Source organism: Chiloscyllium punctatum, chromosome 25 (assembly GCF_047496795.1).
Source record: "Chiloscyllium punctatum isolate Juve2018m chromosome 25, sChiPun1.3, whole genome shotgun sequence".
NCBI lineage: Eukaryota > Metazoa > Chordata > Chondrichthyes > Orectolobiformes > Hemiscylliidae > Chiloscyllium > Chiloscyllium punctatum.
The window spans coordinates 33,146,712-33,165,564 of NC_092763.1; the positions used below are offsets into that span (position 1 = coordinate 33,146,712).

General features: G+C 38.2%; 1 protein-coding gene across 1 annotated transcript; it reads left to right on the forward strand.

Annotated features, from left to right (window-relative positions):
• Nucleotides 1-3: 3 nt before the first annotated feature.
• Nucleotides 4-17,612, forward strand: brcc3 (BRCA1/BRCA2-containing complex, subunit 3). Its single transcript, XM_072594970.1, has 8 exons — nt 4-196; nt 3,862-3,981; nt 7,292-7,379; nt 8,897-8,985; nt 9,789-9,844; nt 10,220-10,351; nt 12,604-12,647; nt 13,985-17,612. The coding sequence occupies exons 1-8, from the start codon at nt 92-94 to the stop codon at nt 14,134-14,136; spliced, it is 786 nt and encodes a 261-aa protein (XP_072451071.1). The 5' UTR covers nt 4-91; the 3' UTR covers nt 14,137-17,612.
• Nucleotides 17,613-18,853: the final 1,241 nt, after the last annotated feature.

Here is an 18,853-nt window from a genome sequence, read left to right on the forward strand (position 1 = left end):
GTCGGTCGGCCTCCCATGTTTGTCGGGAAGGGGAGAGGATCCGGTTCGGTTTAAAGCGAGTTTAGGTTTGACTCCCAAGTGTTGAGCGGACATGGCGGTGTGCGGGGTTCACTTGGACTCGGATGCGTTCCTCGTGTGTTTAAATCACGCCTTGTCCACCGAGAAGGAGGAAGTGATGGGACTGTGTATCGGAGAGGTACCCACTCGAACCTTCCCTTAGCAACCGGGCGGGAGACTGTCACCCTGACAACCCGACCCACCCACCCCCCCTTAGCAACGGGCTGGGCATTGTTACCCCCGGCAACCAGGTCTCAGCATCCCTTGACGAGGAAGCCTCAGCTTCTGTTTCTCCCCTCTGAGTGGGAATTGGTGCATTGCCTCAGGATTCGGGTCTGGGACTATCATCCAGAGGTTATTCAATCCTATCACCCAGCACAGGCCCAGCTGGTCCTGTCTGCTGTTCTACTGGAACTAACTCATCGCTTCTGCAAGGCGATGCTCTTTACAGGCTGCTGGAGCGCAGCAAAGGTCCCTACGCCTTACCCCTTTCTGTGCTGGGGCGATGACAGAACTCATCAAATTAGTCCTGTCCAGTTAATGTGCACGGATTACTCACTGAGCCGATTGTTCTCTCAATAGAGCAAATCTCAAAATTCGATATAAATCCAATCCCTGCGGAATTATTGCTTCAGTTCCAATAGGGTGCCCGAGCATAAAGATAGGATTTTATTCATGTTATTTTCAGGAAATATTGGTATACAGTGTATGGGTTATCTGAATGTGCCAAGTGCAGGTTGCTTCGGAAGACAAAGTATCATTGGATCTATGCATCCCCCAGCTCTTGCATTATGTTATAAAGTAATTCACAGAGTTGCTACAGTGCAGAAGGACTATTTAATCCATTGTGACAGTGCTGGGTCTCCAGTGGAACAATTTTATGAGCCCCAAATCCCACCTTCTTTTCATGGTCCAGCAATAATTTCAGAATTGTATCCATCATTTTATATTGTCTCTTTGACTTCTTCCTACCACACTGAATGACATCAGAGTTCTCTGCATTAAATGTCATTGTTTGCCTATACCATTAACCTACTGTTTTGTCCTGTTGAAGTTCTATAATCTCCTCACAAATGTTCAAGTTTTGTATCATCAACAAATTTTTAAATCACTTAACATCAACTCCTGGAGAACTCCAGGTTCCTCCCACAGTCCAAAGGTGTGTAGGTTAGGTGGGTTGGCCATGCTCAATTGCCCATTATGTCCACGTCTGTGTAGGTGAGCCATGGGAAATGCAAGGTTACATGGATAGGGTAGGAGGATGAGTCAGTTGGGATGCTCTTGGAGAGTTGGTGAGGACTTGTTGGGCTGACTGGCCTGATTCCAAGATGTTGGGGTTCTATGAAACTCTGCCTATAAACCTTTCTCCAGTTTGAAAATTATCCATGAACCAATACTGTTTGTTTCCAGTCATTCTGCATCCATGTTGTTACTGACCCTTTCACACTGTGAGTTAATTGATAACATCACAACATTATTAATGACTGTCAGAAATAATGTACAAATGAAATAAAATAGGCTGCCAGCTCCAAACGTGTAATCCAAAGTAACCACAGAATAATTCAGAAGAAATTTCTTCATATACCACAAGGCATATTGAAGCAAATAGCGTAGATCTTCAGTATTATAGTTCCAGCAAATATTTTGTATAACATTACTTCCAGCAAATGGATTTGAGCTACCATTATTTCAACAACATGTCAGGGGTGTGTTTTTTGCCCACTACTGACTGAACTCACCAAATGAGTAACTCAACCCAGAAACTAGCTGTTAGCCATCATTGTTTATAATTGAGAGAAGGGAGAACAAGCTCAGTCACCTAATAGCCACCACACTGTTCTCTTCTTTGCTTCTTGAATCACCTTGAATGACTCAGCTTTTCCTTGGCAGTTTGCAATTTTGTACTTGTGTTGATAGCTTCATGTTTTGACAGCATTCAGATATTTCACAAGAAAATACAGAGCTGACTGTGAAAACTGTCTTTTAAAGAAGAGAAATGGATTCTCAGTTATTTGTTGCAGTACAACAGTAAATGAGTTCTGGTGTTAGTGACAAAAAAACAGTTTAGGATTAGGGTTGGTTGGAGGTTGTTGGAAGAAGAAAATTAATGAGTGTTTTTATTTATTAGGTTGCATTAGCAATTCTATTCATATTTAGGCTCCAAGACAGTTGCTCATCTGTTTTTAAAAAGAAAAATAATTAAGTTGGTTAAAGCACAATGGTTTCTGGAGACACACCAAAATGCCCTCCATCTGATAATGTTTCTGTTAAATTTTTTTTAGTAAGGTGAATCGTGTTATCAGCAGGGAAACTGAACACTTTCCATTTTGCTATTCAGTGTCAGCATTTTGTGACAGAACATGTATAAAATGCATGTGATACAGAGGTCTCTCTATCCTGCAATTAATTGATCTCTATATATCTCGTACTGTATTGCCCCACTCTAATTTTTTTTATTTCCATATTGGTCTCCTTTTGAGTATTGCTGAGCAAGGACGTTGTGTTGAAGCATTTCATCTTGTACTCATCAGGGCATTTTACAAGAAGGACCAAAGTAAAGGGAAATCAACATTTGTATCGTATAAATGGAGTACTGTTTGGTTGACAAATTGCCTCTGGTAGAGACACTGCCTTGGAGAGGGCACCTATTAATGATTGAACATAATTGCCAAGCTTTGTTTAAATGTTTAGACCCGGAAGGTTAGCTTGGATTAATCAATGCATTGCCCTGAGAAATAAACAAATGAGTAACTCAACCCAGAAACTAGCTATTAGCCATCATTGTTCATAATTGAGAGAAGGGAGAACAAGCTCAGTCACCTAATAGCCACCACACTGTTCTCTTCTTTGTTTCTTGAATCACCTGGAATGACTCAGCTTTTCCTTGTCAGTTTGCAATTTTGTACTTGTGTTGATAGCTTCATGTTTTGACAGCATTCAGATATTTCACAAGAAAATACAGAGCTGACTGTGAAAACTGTGTCTTTTAAAGATGAGAAATGGCAGTCACCTATTTTGTTGATTTGATCCTTACAGTTCACTGCAGCCACACATTTATGGCCTGTTCAGGACTCTCAAGTGATATCCCTTTATGCCTTAGCTTAATGCAATTTCCTTGTATGTCCTCATAAGCTCTAGTGTAGTTCCTGCAGTTAACTCCCAAGATGATTTCTCTGATTGGAAGAGAAGTTACCAGAGTCCTCTTGCCAGCTAATCAGCCATTTCCTCAAATTCCATTTAAATATTGTCCTGATGGGTACAAGATGAAAAGCTTCAACAACATTTTTTTTCAACAATACACAAATTTTGTACTACCATGCTCTGTTTGATGAAAACTGCACAAACTCACTTTAAAGACCCACTCGAGTCAGCAAAGAGAGATATTCATCTTTTCTCTCCAGCTGGATGTGAGAGTATAGAATCCTTACAGTGTGGAAGCAGGCCATTTGGCCCACTGAGTCCACAATGACTCTCCGAAGAGCATCCCACCCCAACCCCCTCCATCATCTTGCGTTCCCCATGGCTAATCCACCTAACCTACACATTCTTGGACTGAGGGAGGAAACCAGAGCACTTGGAGGAAACCCATGCAGACAGGGAGAAAGTGTAAACTCCACACAGGCATCACCCTAGTGTGGAATTGAACCCATGTCCCTCACACTGTGAGGCAGAGTGCCAACCATTGAGCCACCATGTTGTCAAGCTCCAGGGATAAAGGTTAATGTCCTAATTCAGTATGCCATCAGTTCATTTTGACATTGTAGGAAGGAAATAAAGTCAATTAACCTCTCATATTTTTCTTAGGTTGACACAAGCAGGATTGTTCACATTCATTCTGTCATCATTCTTCGCCGTTCAGATAAGCGGAAGGATCGAGTGGAAATTTCTCCAGAGCAACTTTCTGCAGCATCTACTGAAGCTGAGATATCCTTTCAGTTGAGATTATTATTGAGATTGTATATGAAACTATCATGTTATTGTTAGCAAACAACTGCTGTATTAGTTACAATTAGCAGATAATTGTTTCCATATTTTATCAAGATGAGGCATCCATGTATGGGAAAGTAAAGTGGATATTAAGTGGAGAGTAAAGCACCCTCCCTCATCAGCTTGTGATACAATTCCATTTAATAGCGTGTGACATTGTACCTGCTCATATACAAAGCAGAAAACTTCCACCCAAAAAAATCCATGGCTTCTGCACAAATTCAATGCTAAAATGTCAAAGCTTCTAATGATCTAAATTTGCCCTTTCATGTAGGTTCACAGATCCACAAGTACATTGTCCCTCATTTTTATTTCATATAGTGCATTTTCATTATTTTATTACCCAACTCCATTATTGTTGTGATAATGCAGTGACTTGATTTTGGTGTTGACTCCTGTTGTTAAACTTTTTGTTTTCTGCATCTATTCTGCTGAATTTCAGACTATCAGAATCAAAAGTCTGGACAAGGAAGATTGTCATTTAAATATCCCAGTGCTGGAGAAACAGTGCAATAATGATTGTAGTCGCTGAGAATATGTTGTAAAAAAAAATTGCAATAGTCTACACTTTAGAGACAGAAAGCTGGTGGTGAATTTAACCAGAAAATCACCATAACTCAGGCAGGACCTCCACCCATGGCAACCTCAGCTGATATGGGTATTGAAGCCACTGTGGCGTCACTCTGCATCGTAATTTAGCCATCCTGCCAACTGAGCTAACTGACACTCTGATGTATAATCATACTGCTGAACTGACAGTGATGTTGTTCATCAACATCACGAGCACCTTCCACCCTGACCTTAAGTTCACTTGGACCATCTCAGACACCTCTCTTCCCTTCTGGACCTCTCCGCTTCCATCTGTGGCAACTGACTCAACACGGACACCTACTTCAAACCCACCAAATCCCACAGCTACCTGGACTCCCCAGGAAAAAACCCTATCCTTTACTCCCAATTCCTTTGCCTCTGCCGTATCTACTCCAAGGAGGAACAATTCCACTCCAGGACATCCCAGATGGCCTCCTATTTTAAGGACTGCAGTTTCCCCTCCTACATGATCAAGAATGCCTTTCAGCACATCTCCTCCACTGACTACACTTCCGCCGTTGAACTCCAGCCCTCCAACCACAACAAGAATAGAAGCCTCCTGATCCTCACCTTCCACTCCACTAAAATCTGTATATAGCTCATTATCCTCCACTTTTTCCGCCACCTACAATCAGACCCCCCCCCCCACCAGAGATCTATTTCCCTTCCCATCCATGTCTGCGTTCTGCAGAGACCATTCCCTCTGTGACTCCCTCAATTAGGTCCATGCCCTCCATCAACACACCTTCTGATCCTGGCATCTTCCCTTGCCGCTACAAGAGGTGTAAAACCTGCACCCATACCTCCCCCTCACCTCCATCCAAGACCCCAAAGGATTTTTTTCAGATCTGGCAGAGATTTTCTTGCACATCCAAACACCTCATCTACTGTGTCCGTTGCTCTCGATGTCTCTTCTACATTTCAGGGAACGTCTCTGGGACATGCACCAAACAGCCCCAATGCCCTGTGGCTGACCACTTCAACTTCCCCTCCCACTCCACCAAGGACATGCAAGATCTGGGCCTCCTCTGCCAAATCCAAGCCACTGACAACTAGATGAAGAACGTCTCATCTTCTGTCAAGACCTTCCAACCACACGGCATCAAAGTCAACTTCACCAGTTTCCTTATTTCCTGTTCCCCCACCTCATCCCAGATCCAAGCCACCAACTTGGCACTGCCCTCTTGAACTGTCCTACCTATCCATCTTCCTTCCCACCTATTCCATCCACCGTCCCCTCACTGTCACCCCCCACCTGCATCTACCTATTGCCTTTCCAGCTACCATCCCCCCCAGCCCCATTCATCTCTCAGCCACCCCCACGTTCCTGATGAAGAGCTTATGCCTGAAATGTCGACTCTCCTGTTCCTCTGATGCTGCCTGACCTGCTGTGCTTTCCAGTGCCACACTTTTTGACTCTGATCTTCAGCATCTGCAGTCCTCACTTTCTCCTAGTAATCTATAGCCCGCACCCTAACATACTGATTATGGGGAGGTGACGGCCTAGTGGTTCTATTGCTGGATTGTTAATCTATGGACTGAGGTAATGTTTTGGGGACCCAAGTTTGAATCTGACCATGGTAGATGGTGGATTTTGAATTCAGTAAAAAAAAATCTGGAAACAAGAGTCTCATGATGACCATGTTGATTGTCAAGAAAAACCCATCTGGTACACTAATGTCCTTTAGGGATGGAAATCTGCCATCCTTCCATGGTATGGCCTACATGCAACTCCAGATCCACAGCAACGTGATTGATTCTTAACTGCCCTCTGAGCAATTAGGCATGATCAATAACTGCTGCCCTTGCCAGATATGACCATCTTGTGAATGAATCAAATAAAAATTACATCAGTTTGAGTCCCGCTGCAACAATGGTGAGATTTGAATTCAGTACGAATTTGGAATTAAAAAGCTAGCAAGCATGTAAGCATCAGAAATACCCATTTTGTTCAGTAATGCCCTTTTGGGAGGGAAAACTGTCATCCTCACCTGGTCTGTCCTATACATGACTCCACATCTTGGCGATGTTCTTGGCTCTTAACTGTCCACTTGAATGGCCTAGCTGGCCACTCAGTACAAGAGTAATCAGGGATAGGCAAGTAATGCTTGCCCAGCCAGCAATGCCCACATCCCATGAACTAGTTTTTGTTTTAGAAAATAAAAAACATTGTCTTTAGAGAATTTGCTTCATAAAAAGAGAACCAAAGATTCTACTTCCAAATTGACATCCCACTCCATCTCTGTCTAACTCTGTGACCCCCAAATTCATGGTTCTAGATAAGCACATAAAAATGTTCACTCTGTACATGCGTTTTTAAGTTAGATGCAAAATAAAATTTGCTAGGAGGCAAAAAGTAAAATTTCCCTCTGTGCTGCTGTATCAAAATAGGATACAGGCAAATTTAAACATTTCTTTGCCCATTTAACTGAACAGTACGTGGGCAAGATATGATTGTTTCAAAAAAAAACTCTTAATATACTTTCACAACGTTATTTTTCTGTATTATTTAGATTAGGAGAAGTTCACATATTTTGTTGGTTTGATGTCAGAGGTTTCTAGTGTGGATTGCAATTCATTGGCTTTGTGGGTTTGCAGTGTTCTGAAGGTTATGTACTAGAGATTTCAATTACATAAAATCTTTGACGACTTGCACAGGTTAGCTGAAATGACGGGTCGCCCAATGAGAGTGGTAGGATGGTATCATTCTCACCCTCATATCACTGTATGGCCTTCACATGTAGGTAAGTGTGTGACTGAACTGGGTGGATATCAAGTAATAGTGGAGTTAGTGTAACATATGTGAGCAGTTTAAAGAGTAGAAATCCCTTGTGAGCAATGACTTTTATCCAGTTTTCTCCTGATAGTAAACAAGATAAAAAATCAGCAGTGTGTAATGAATGGCTTGTTTAAAATGCTAACTTTATTAACACTATCCCATGTGTTTTCAGATTTTTTTTTCCTGATTAGATTATTTACAGTATGGAAACAGGCCTTTCGGCCCAACAAGTCCACATCGACCCTCTGAAGAGCAACCCACCCATACTCATTCCCCTACATTTACCCCTTCACCTAACACGACGGGCAATTTAGCATGGCCAATTCACCTGGCCTGCACATTTTTGGACTGTGGTAGGAAACTGGAGCACCTGGAGGAAACTCACGCAGACACGGGAGAATGTGCAAACTCCACACAGACAGTTGCCTGAGGTGGGAATTGAACCCAGATCTCTGGCGCTGTAAGGCAGCAGTGCTAACCACTGTGCCACCATGTCGCCCACCATTTGACTGTTGAAGGCATCATGTCTGACCTCAGTTGTATTTTCACTGGTTGATCATGGCAGGTGCTGTCGTGACTATAACAAGGTCAGCCAGGTGGACCTCATAAAAAATGAGTTCCCTGATTGGGGCTGTTGGCATTCCCCTTCCTCCCTGGTTCTGTGATTTCAAATTCTTTTGGAGTCCATTTTCTACACTGTCTGTGTGGAGTTGGCACATTCTCCCTGTGTCTGCATAGGTGTCCTTTGGGTGCTTCAGTTTCCTCCCACAATCCAAAGATGTACAGGTTAGGTTAGTTGGCCATGCTAAATTGCCCATTGTGTTCAGGGATGTGTGGATTTGGTGCATTAGTCAGGGGTAAATTTAGAGTGGTAAGGGAATGGGTTGGGCGGGTTGCTCTTCGGAGGATCGGTGTGAATTTGTTGGGCCAAATAGCCTATTTCCGTACTGTAAAGATTCTCTCTGAAGCAAGGAGTCAAATTATTAAAGAGACATTTGGATATTTTAATAGGGGAACTATGAGCTCTGTAAACTGAGAGGCCTTTCACATTTGTATTTAGTATTTTGGATGATTTACATCTACCCCTAAGCCATAAGAGAGCATTTTCATGCAACATACTTACCTGTGACCTGTTGTTTAGTTTAATTCTGTTTAAAAAGGAACAAGATTGTTTGCTGTTCATGTGTGTACGATAGACATTTTATACTTAGGCTTTTCCAATGATTTTCTATAGGAGATACACCTCCCTGTTATGTTGGCTGATGGGGTCTTAGGTTTTTGGACAAAATAAGAATGCACCTTGCCATTAAAATTTGAGTTATGTCCAAATGTGCCAATTCAGATCATCAATGTTAAGCTCTCTTCATTGAAATAATTTAGAGTCCATTTTAGTTTCCTTGCTAGTGCAGTTAACATGGAGTAGTTTGTCAAAGAAGCAAAGCTTGATCAATACCATTCTAAACCTGCTTTTTTTTCTGTCAGATGTCCGTACTCAGGCCATGTATCAGATGATGGACCAAGGCTTTGTAGGGTTGATCTTCTCCTGTTTCATTGAGGACAAAAACACAAAGGTCTGTACCTCCTATATTTTATTGTGTGTTCATTCTTTTGATGGCATTTCATGGTGGTTTAATGCTTCCTCATAGTGGGGTGAGAGAAAATCTCTGGGGCTGATTTTCCCCATTAGTAGTTAACAATTATGTGCAACTTTTGTGGGACAGGCCAAATTGATAAATCTGAGTCAATGACATCCTGAAATGGAAGTATATTACCATTCCTTCACTATTACTAAAAACATATACCTAACCGTCCTGACTGTGGTTGTTTTAAAAAGGCAGATCACCAGCATATTGTCTAGGTAGATGGCCAAAATACAGACATTGCCATGGTTATCCACATACTTTGAATGAATTTTTAAAAATCCAAACTAGAGAGACTACTATCGGGTTGCACAAGTGATATGTTTTCAATTCCCAGACAATGCTGCCTTTTTGCCGTGATGTGTGTAAATGCCAATTTGTTATGACTTATCAATAATTTTGTGCTGTGAGCATTGGTTGAAACCGTTCCAAGCTAATTTTGTTCCTGCAATTTTAAAGATGTCAGAGGGAAACATCACATTTATCCCTTCAGTCTGGCTTAGATTTAATTACGTAACCAAAAAATGAGAGGGAGATTTACTAACTCATATTATGGAGAGTTCCAGAGCAAGGCTAATTTGAATAGTTAATTATTAAATTCCACCCAGATTTTGTAGTAGCTCCTACCATAAAAGCCCAGTTTCAAGGGCTTGCTGGTTATATTAAGAGATCAATAGAAAATTAAGTGACACCATTAAACAAATACATTTTACCTTTTTACATGTTTTCTTCAGACTGGCCGAGTTCTCTATACCTGTTTCCAGTCAATTCAGGCACAGAAAGGTTCTGAGTAAGTATAATGCAGCCTGTTATTCTGGTGAAAACAATATAAAGAGTTTTTTAATATGAAGTGATGAATTTTGTTATTATGGGGAAATAGCGAATGGAAAGCTTGCAAAGTTTCCCCATCCATGCATATATCCTTACACATGTTTGATTACTTTTATGATAGGCTGGGATCTGATGGCTATCATTCTCTGCCATGGTTTGAACTTTGTATGAGTTAATCAACTGGAGAAAACTTCAAGATAGAGATTTATGCTCAAAATTAATTGATAGTGGATAGGCCTATAATTTAATCTGGGATCATACAAACACCATAAACTAAGATAATAGGTTAGGAGGTCATCTGAATGTCATTAACCTTTTGGTAACTTGGTTCCAGGTATGAACGAATAGAAATCCCTATCCATGTAGTGCCCCATGAAACTATTGGTAAAGTGTGTCTGGAGTCTGCTGTGGAACTTCCAAAAATCCTTTGTCAAGAGGAGCAGGATGCATATAGAAGAATTCACAGGTAAAGAAGGAAATGATATGCATTTTTGTGTTTGAGGCATTAATTAATCAGTGAATTGGTAGAAATAGTGGAGGTCCAAAGAAACTTTGGTTTCAAACTTTACACAAAATCAGAATGTCATGAACATATACAGAAAATAATCAAAAAGGCTATTGAAATGTAGGTCTTTATATCAAGAGGATGAAGGAACAAATGGATAAAAAAACATGCTTCATCTTTTCTAAGCTCTGGTTGGATTGAACTTGGAGTACTGTGAACATTTCTGGGCATAACACATTAGGAAGCATATATAATAGCCTTGCAGGGACTGCAACATAAACTTATTAGAATGATATCTGGGCTGCAGAAGTTAAATCATGAGGGTATGTTATGCAAACTGGTTGTGTTTCCAGAATTTAGAAGGTTAAATGTTGATTTGATGGAACTTTACAAGATAGTAAGAGGGCCAGATTGAGTAAGTTGAGAGAAACAAATTCTGGTAGTTGAAGAATGTTGAGCTGGGCATTAATCAAAAATTAGAATCAAATCTTTCAGGTCTGAAATTAACAAACATTTCTTCATGCAAAGGGTGACAGAAATTTGCTAAATGCTATTATACAACTACTATTAATGATAGATCAAAATAATTGTCCAGAGTCCACAGGGGACCATAGCCATCTCTTTATGGTAGAGAGACACAGTTGATCAAATAGCTTGAAGATACATCTCTGCATCAAGCATGGTGTAAAGTGAAGAGGCAGGGTCATGAATTTCCAAAGCTCTTAGAGGAAATGAATCTGCACCATTGACATTTAGCTAACTATGCCAGCCAATCCTCACAGTTGATTGAGTATTAATTGTAAACCTGGGTATGATCAATTTTTGTTAGCCAGAAGCATTAAAGAATATGGTGTAAAATCCATGTGCTGTTGTCAATGAAGTCATGTAATTTTGTTGCTACCATTTTATCCTTTGAACACATGATCATTGTAGAGAGAAAATACTGAGGTCATAGCTGTAAAATAATCTACATTACAATGTAGACTGAAGGATATCAGTTTATTTCCACCCCGTGTAAAATTGATTTGTATAATGGTTTTGTTAATCAATTGGTTCTGCTGATTTGATTTTATTTTAAAATCTAAACATTTGTACTTAAAATTCTTTGTTTTCCTTTTTACAGTACTGTATTTGACAGGCAGACAATATAATGCCAGAATAATAATACTCCCTTTGGCACCTGACATCACTATCAAAAACTTAAAAACATGCATAATATGAGTCAGATACAGATACTTTTTCCCAACAGTGTGCCAAACTAAACTTAAAAGAGAACGATCTATGACATTTTCACATACTACTCATCTATATAATCTACCTTACAACTGAAATTAGTCTGGAGTTGAATCTAAATCTGCATCAGATTTTGTATTTGTTTGACTGATCCTAAGTAAAATATTTTTTCTCAAGCTTCATGCTCACATATGAACTTGAATTTGCCAAACCCAATTTATTTAAGACTTTTGAAGGACCTCAGACTGGTTAAACTTTGAATCCCTCAGAGAGGTGAAAGAGCAGCCAACAGTCCAGTTTTACATCCAATCTTTTCGTTCTTCATGATGACCAATGTTGTGCTGCTTGTTTATTTGCAGCATTTTTGTTTTAAATGATATAATCAAAACCACTATACCAGGCTAATTTCCTGGGGACATTTATTCGAATCACACCAAGGCAGCTGTTGAAATTTGAATTCAATAAATGTCTGAGATAATAGAGTTGGTTTAATCACTGTTGATTGTTGTAAAACACATCTGGCTCATTAATATCCTTTATGGAAGCAAATCTGCCATTGGTGCCTGGTCTAGCCTAAATGTGACTTCCGACCCAAAACAATTGGTTGACTCTTAACTGCCCTCTAGGCTATTAGCAATGGCCTATAACTACTGCCCTAGCTAGCAATACCCACATCCCACAAACAAATTTAAAATGATATTAGTTGCCCCTTGGCAACTATTGAGCCCTCTGCAGTCTATTTGGTGTAGGTACCAACAAATTGCTGTAGGGAGGGAGTTCCAGGATTTTGACCCAAAATCCTATTATTGGAAACAGAATAACCATTGTTTAGTGTTTTAGTAGATTCATCTGTGATCTTCCCTGTTTTTTGGTATGGATAAAATTTGTTAATCTAGTTCACATCTTGTTAACAATGTTCGTTTGTATTCAACAGAAGATTGAAATAAACAAAATCTGTGATCTTTTATCTTTTGTTTCAGCCTTACACATTTGGACCCTATAACCAAGATTCACAATGGATCAGGTAGATTATGGCTCAATGTCTCCTTTTTGGAGAAAATAATATACACATTATACCAAAAGAGTATAGTTGAATGTTTACGTTTTTGATCCCAATGAGTGCTGGTGAAACAGTTAAAAAACAAGCTATAGGGAACACTGTGGACATCAAAGATAGCCACTTCACAGATGAACTGTTTTTCTCATTCGTCTGTGTTTATAAAAGGTTTTTGCAAAAAAAAACATGTTTCACTGATTTAAAAGACAGAATTACAGGAGACAGCACAGAGAGATGTGACTTTTAACACTTGCCATTGGTGACCTTTGAGCTTTGTATTGGGAGAGGTGGAAAATGCCAGCTTTCTGTGTGGAATACAGGAATTAAATTTCGAGGTGGAAGAGAAGAATAATTAGTGGGAAGGAAATTTAAGGAGTTCAAAATTTTTCAGGATGTTGTCCTTCTGACTCAGCTCCTCATCACCCCTGAAACGCACATGTCAATAGTGAGGTCAGCACAGGTAAAGAAATTCTAATTTTTTTCTTGTCGAACTCCATTTTGTGCAGCATTAGAAAAGGTACACCTAAAAGTAACAAACACGTGGTTAGGAGTTTCAGTGGCAATTTGAGCAGAGAGATATGAACAGAGGAGGAAATGTTACCCGGATTGAAATAGGTGCATTTTGTGATGGATGTGGAATGTGAGCAGGTTCTGAAGTTGTGTACCATAATGTGCAAAATCTGTGTATTGTGAAACAGATGATTTTTTTCTTCCTCACGAACAAATTGATTCAATAAATTTATTTGGTTTTAAAGGGCAGTATTACAGAAGTTAGCTTTCTGTTAGCTCAAAACAGAAAGAAGAGTTGACAAACCTGTTCAGGAATTCCAAAATCTGGCTAACTTTGTTACTGTCTGCTTTCCAACAAATTTTTTTGCAGGCCTATTATTAAATAAATTGCAATAAGTGAATTAAAAGAGGACAATGGGAAGGGGAAGAGGTATCTTGTGCAAAAGCAGACAATTTATATCCTATCCAATATTCCCATTTAATACTTATTTGTTCAAATTAAAAATAAATGATAAGAAATGTGAGAAAACTGGCTCAACATCTCCCTAGATGTAAGCAAATTGAGTAATTTCTGCATCTTTTTATAAGGACAGGCTACATTTGGGTTGTGGAAATTTTAGTTAAGACTTTCATTTGCACCTGTTTGCTCTGAATTAGTCACATGTTTCTACGATTTGATATTTATGTTTTGGACGCAGCAATATTCATTTATGTAGAATATATCCAATGTGTTTTTAAACATTTTAAAACACCTTGACTGACCAATATCTGCCTATTCATTTTCATTTCTCTAGTTTTCACAAAGAATCTGTGTAGCCAGATGTCATCCATTAGTGGTCCTCTGCTACAGTGGCTGGAGGATCGTCTTGATCAGAACAAACAGCACATCCTGGAACTTCAGCGGGAGAAGGAACAACTCCTCCAAGAACTAGCGGCCTTAAAGTGAAAGGAATCATGGGACCTGTGGGAAGAGGGACAGGAAATTGCATTCCAGTTGTTCTTCTGTTACTGATGGACAAGGAAGCTATTGGATTGCAACAAAGATCTGTAACAAAGCTTTTGAGTCATGTTTAAGACCCCTTTTTGTTGCTATTCATCTTACTTGCTTATCTTTATGCCCAGACAAATGGAAATGGACACATTATAGCTTTGATCAGCTTTTGTGTCAAAGGGGAATTATTCTAGTCCTTTTTGGATCCAAAATTCCATATTTCAGGTGTCCTGTACTGAAATTTGTGGCTCCATTTACATGAAGTTGTTGGATAGATACATTTTCTGTTGATGTTTTAACTAATCATTATTTCAGTTAGACAGTGTGATAATAGAAGTTACTTCAACTGATATTTCTTGAAACCAGGGAAGTTGTTGATTATTTGATAAATTTGTCAACAATTTTATTTGTGGCCTGCATTTTGGGTAGCCTTTAGCCAATAGATATTCTGATTACTTTATATTCACCAGCTGTTGGAAAATTTAAGTGAATACTGGAAAATACTTCTCAATGCCACAAAATCTCGGCTAAATCTAAAGAGGTTAGACTGTTGATTTCTTACTATGTTCCCTGTGAAAGTAAAATAGTGAGTAGAAGAGTTCTGTTAACAATTTTCTAATTTACTTTAGTATATTTATGATGGTTTGACATTATTGTATCACCAATCTGCATTTCATTGACTAATTCAAAAGTTTGGACTATCCCAATGGCATCTTTGATTGTATGTATCATTAAATTAGGCAAACAACATAACTGAAACCTTCAGTAAGAGAAGGATCAGTTTTATTTCAGCATCTCTAAACAAAGAGGAATGATAGGAGCTGTGGAAAAAGGATCAACAAATTTTGTGCAAGCCATTGTTGTTACAGATGAGAAGGGAAGCCATTAACCTGCAAAGATACCTAGATTGGCTGAATAAATGTGACAGATCACTTTACAATCTGCTTTGTTATCGCTTCCAGTACTTGTCTGGCACAACTATTTTCATTCAGGTTTGTGCATTGGCATCTGGGTTGCATAGGAATACATTCCTTATTCATATACATTTGGTGAACTGTTAGGCTGGTACTGCCACATACAATCTGCAATGCAGTGAGGTTCTCAATAGGGTTTGAATGCATTCTTTATAAAATTAATTGATTCGTATTCCACAATGACTGGTGTTTCACTTGTCAAATTGTAGTTTCCAAGGATAGTAACATTTTTTTTACCTGTATACTAATGGTGTTCTAAATGCCCATTTGTGATTTCTGGTATAGTTTATTGACCTCTGCAGATAAACCAAAGGAGCTTCGTAGTCATCAGCATAGATAAGGTTTGAGTTGGATGTTTACATTCAAAGTGTCATTATACAGAATTAAGGATAAAATCTGATTTCTACTGATCTGAAATTAGTTATGAAAACATTTTCAGTTATAAGTATTTTCCAGTTGTACATGTTTGAATTCTAAAAATTCTAATGGAGGTTTTATAAACATCAAAATTTAATTTGTTGTTAATTGCCAATAATGTCTATAACAGAATCATTGTGATCTCTCTCATATATAAAAAATTATGTGCACACTTCACACAAAATTTATGTCACTCTTTCTTCATATACATAATTTAAACTGATTGGCTGAATTTGAATTGTTGTGAAAACAACTCTGCCAGCATTACAGCTCAAATGTTACATCTTCAAATTGTCCAGTACACTTTGTGCTTGCAGTCAGCTACATGACAAGTGCTTGCAAGCTTTTCAGCTTTCATTCTGTCTGAAAGGTACAGTACATGCCTTCAACTTCATCATAGTGGAAACAAAAAAAAACACTGATTTTTTACTATTCTCTTGTATCTTAAAAAAATTGAGGACTTTGTTATAGGATTTCTAACATGATAATGATGAAAATTACAAAATTTACAAACGATTACATATTCTGTGTAATTATGGTTTTGTGCATAACAATATTCTTTGGAGGATATATTTGAGACATTCCCACACTTCCCCACCTTGTCCATCTTGAGAAGCTGGAAATTTGATTTCACAGAGCTTCTCTAGCTCTAATTTCTTAGCAGACTGCAGTTATACTAGTGTTATTCTGCAACTGTTCTGAATAATACTACCAAAATGTTTATATTGCTATATAATTGTCTCTATCAATGCACTTTAAAACGATCTCTCCTCTGAATGTACTTAGTGCTATTATATTTTGAAATGTAGATATATGTAACACTTGGAAATTGGTTATATTTGGAGGATTATTCAGAAGATGTGCTGTTAACTGTTACAATCCCCATCTATTCTCATTCTATCCCTGTCATGTGCCAGGTGTAGCAATAGAAAGAGGTTTGTGCAAAGCATTCCACCAAGACCAGTGAGGGTTACTGATTTTTTTTAAGCATGGAAACATTGAAATGAAGCAACACATGAATTTTTTTATATTTTACTACCAAGTAATTGATTAGAAAAACCATGACCTATGTATTTTCATGTATACATCATTGTTTCAACTGCGGTATACAAGACAAAACAAGAACAAATGATCAACTCCCAAAGGTTTTCACAAGCCAATTACTTTTGCAATGTAATCAATATTAAGCAGAAGAATGTGAGCTAAATTGTGCAAAGTAGGATCACACAGAACAAATTAATGTATGATCAGATAAATGCTTTGCATTATATTAATTAGGGGAGGTATTGTATATTAGAGTGCTAAACTCACTATTATTCTTTGAATAGCATCATAGGATTATGCTCATGATTCTGTGCAAGCAGAAGAACAGATAGAAATCTAAATTTCAAAAGAACTATCATTTATATTTCTTTCACAACATCAGGATGCCCTAAAGGGTTTTGCTGTCAATGTAAGACTTTGATGTGTCACAGTTTGCTGTGCAGTATAGGTAAACATAGCAAGCAATTAAATAAATAACCAGGCAACCTATTCTAAATAATGTTGATTCAGAGATAACTGGTGAATGGTACCAGAAGCGCTTCCTTGACTTTTTTTTTAAACATAGTGCCACGAGGTCTCTAATGTTATGGTGAGAGTGCAGACTGGCTCTAAAAGACAGCAACCTTGGAACTTGACTGAATGTGGATGGATTTCATCTGAGCTTTTAAACAAGAACGGCTGTGGAATTGTTTGCGTTTGCTGTCATTACTCCTCTGAAATTGATATCAACCTCCCAAGATTGCAGATGTATAGCAAACCTGTAAGTCTGGAGATTCAATTCATTGTGAGTGGTTCTATGCTAACCCTGAGAGTGGGCTACTGAAGGCAGTCAGATACCACTGAACTATCTTGAAATTCTGCTGTATATTTTCTTAGACTCCTGAATACCCCAATTTTAATAAGAAATTCTATCTTTTAAACATGTTTTAAAGGCTTGTTTTTGACTTTATTTTAATCTCGTCTCTGTGTCCAATCTATCACGATTTTTCTATTTTAATGTATGTAAAAATTAAAAGCAAAGATATTTAGTTACTTTTAATTTCCTGGTTTGCAGATTGTGGGAATACTTGACTATTTGTCCTGTTTTCTGACATCACTGGTGCTAGGATGCTTGGAGATTCCTTTGATATGATGTAAGATTCAAGCTAACCTTGGGCAAGAGAATGTCTGTGCCACGTAAGTTGCTGGATCTGCACGAATAATTTTTTTCAAGGTCAGAAAGCATAACTAAAGAACAAAAAGGAACAAAGAACTAGGAAGACCTCAAAAATAAAAACACAAATTGCTGGAAAAACTTAGCCCATCTGGCAGCATCTGTGGATAGAAAGCAGAATTAATGTTTTGGATTCAGTGATCCTTCTTCAGGATTACCACTGCTTCACTGTTGACTGCAAAATCCATCTCAGTTTGTTACTGGAGAATCCCACTGGATTTGATTTTAAATCACCAAAGGCCATTCACAAAAACAAAGTCAAGATTAGGCCCAGATTTTCATTTGACTGAGCTTCTTCATTTGCTATTAGTAGGACCTTGCTATGTACAAATTGGCTGCTATATTTTCCAAAGCACAACGTTTTTATATTTAAAAAGTTGCATTTAAAATATTAAAATAACACGCCATAATAAAATCCTTCCAGCAAATTCATTTATTATCTTTCTTTAAGAGATGGAAGAAAGTTAAAAACTTTGAATATTTTTAATGACCAGTTGAATGCAGCAATAAAAAATGCAAGGTATTAATGTTTAAAATTTCAATGTCCGTGAATGTTTTTCATTACACCATCTTTTGATCTATGTTTTGCTCATCTTTGAGCTTCTACTTATTATGTATCATCAGCTGTCTTAAATCACAATAAGCATTGGTAGAGGTTACCATGGCATCTTGCTATTGTGGGGTATGCAAATAATTCCCTCTGACTAAAAGAATATAATATTTTATAATTGCTAATTCCTTGTACCCAGCAAAATAGAATAATCCTGGCAAGTTAAAATGGTACAGTTGTTATGTATGGTTGAAACAGTGTCATCAGCATACAGCTATTATAAGCTCTCAACAATGTAACTTTTGAGATATATGCTGATTCTTGCTATTAACATGTAAATCTGCTAGGTCAATATTTCTATACAGAGCAATTAGATAGCTCTGCTTACATTAATTTGCACAACAATGAACTCTCAAGTATTGTAGAAAGTTGTTTCATTAACAGCTACAAGAAAGGTAATTTCATGTTTTTTTG

Excerpts from the sequence above, each read along its gene's own strand:
- brcc3 (XM_072594970.1), top strand. The coding sequence starts at position 92 with ATGGCGGTGTGCGGGGTTCACTTGGACTCGGATGCGTTCCTCGTGTGT. Across the intron at positions 197-3,861 it reads TGGGACTGTGTATCGGAGAG|GTTGACACAAGCAGGATTGT; the intron begins GTACCCACTCGA and ends TATTTTTCTTAG. Across the intron at positions 7,380-8,896 it reads TGTATGGCCTTCACATGTAG|ATGTCCGTACTCAGGCCATG; the intron begins GTAAGTGTGTGA and ends TTTTTCTGTCAG.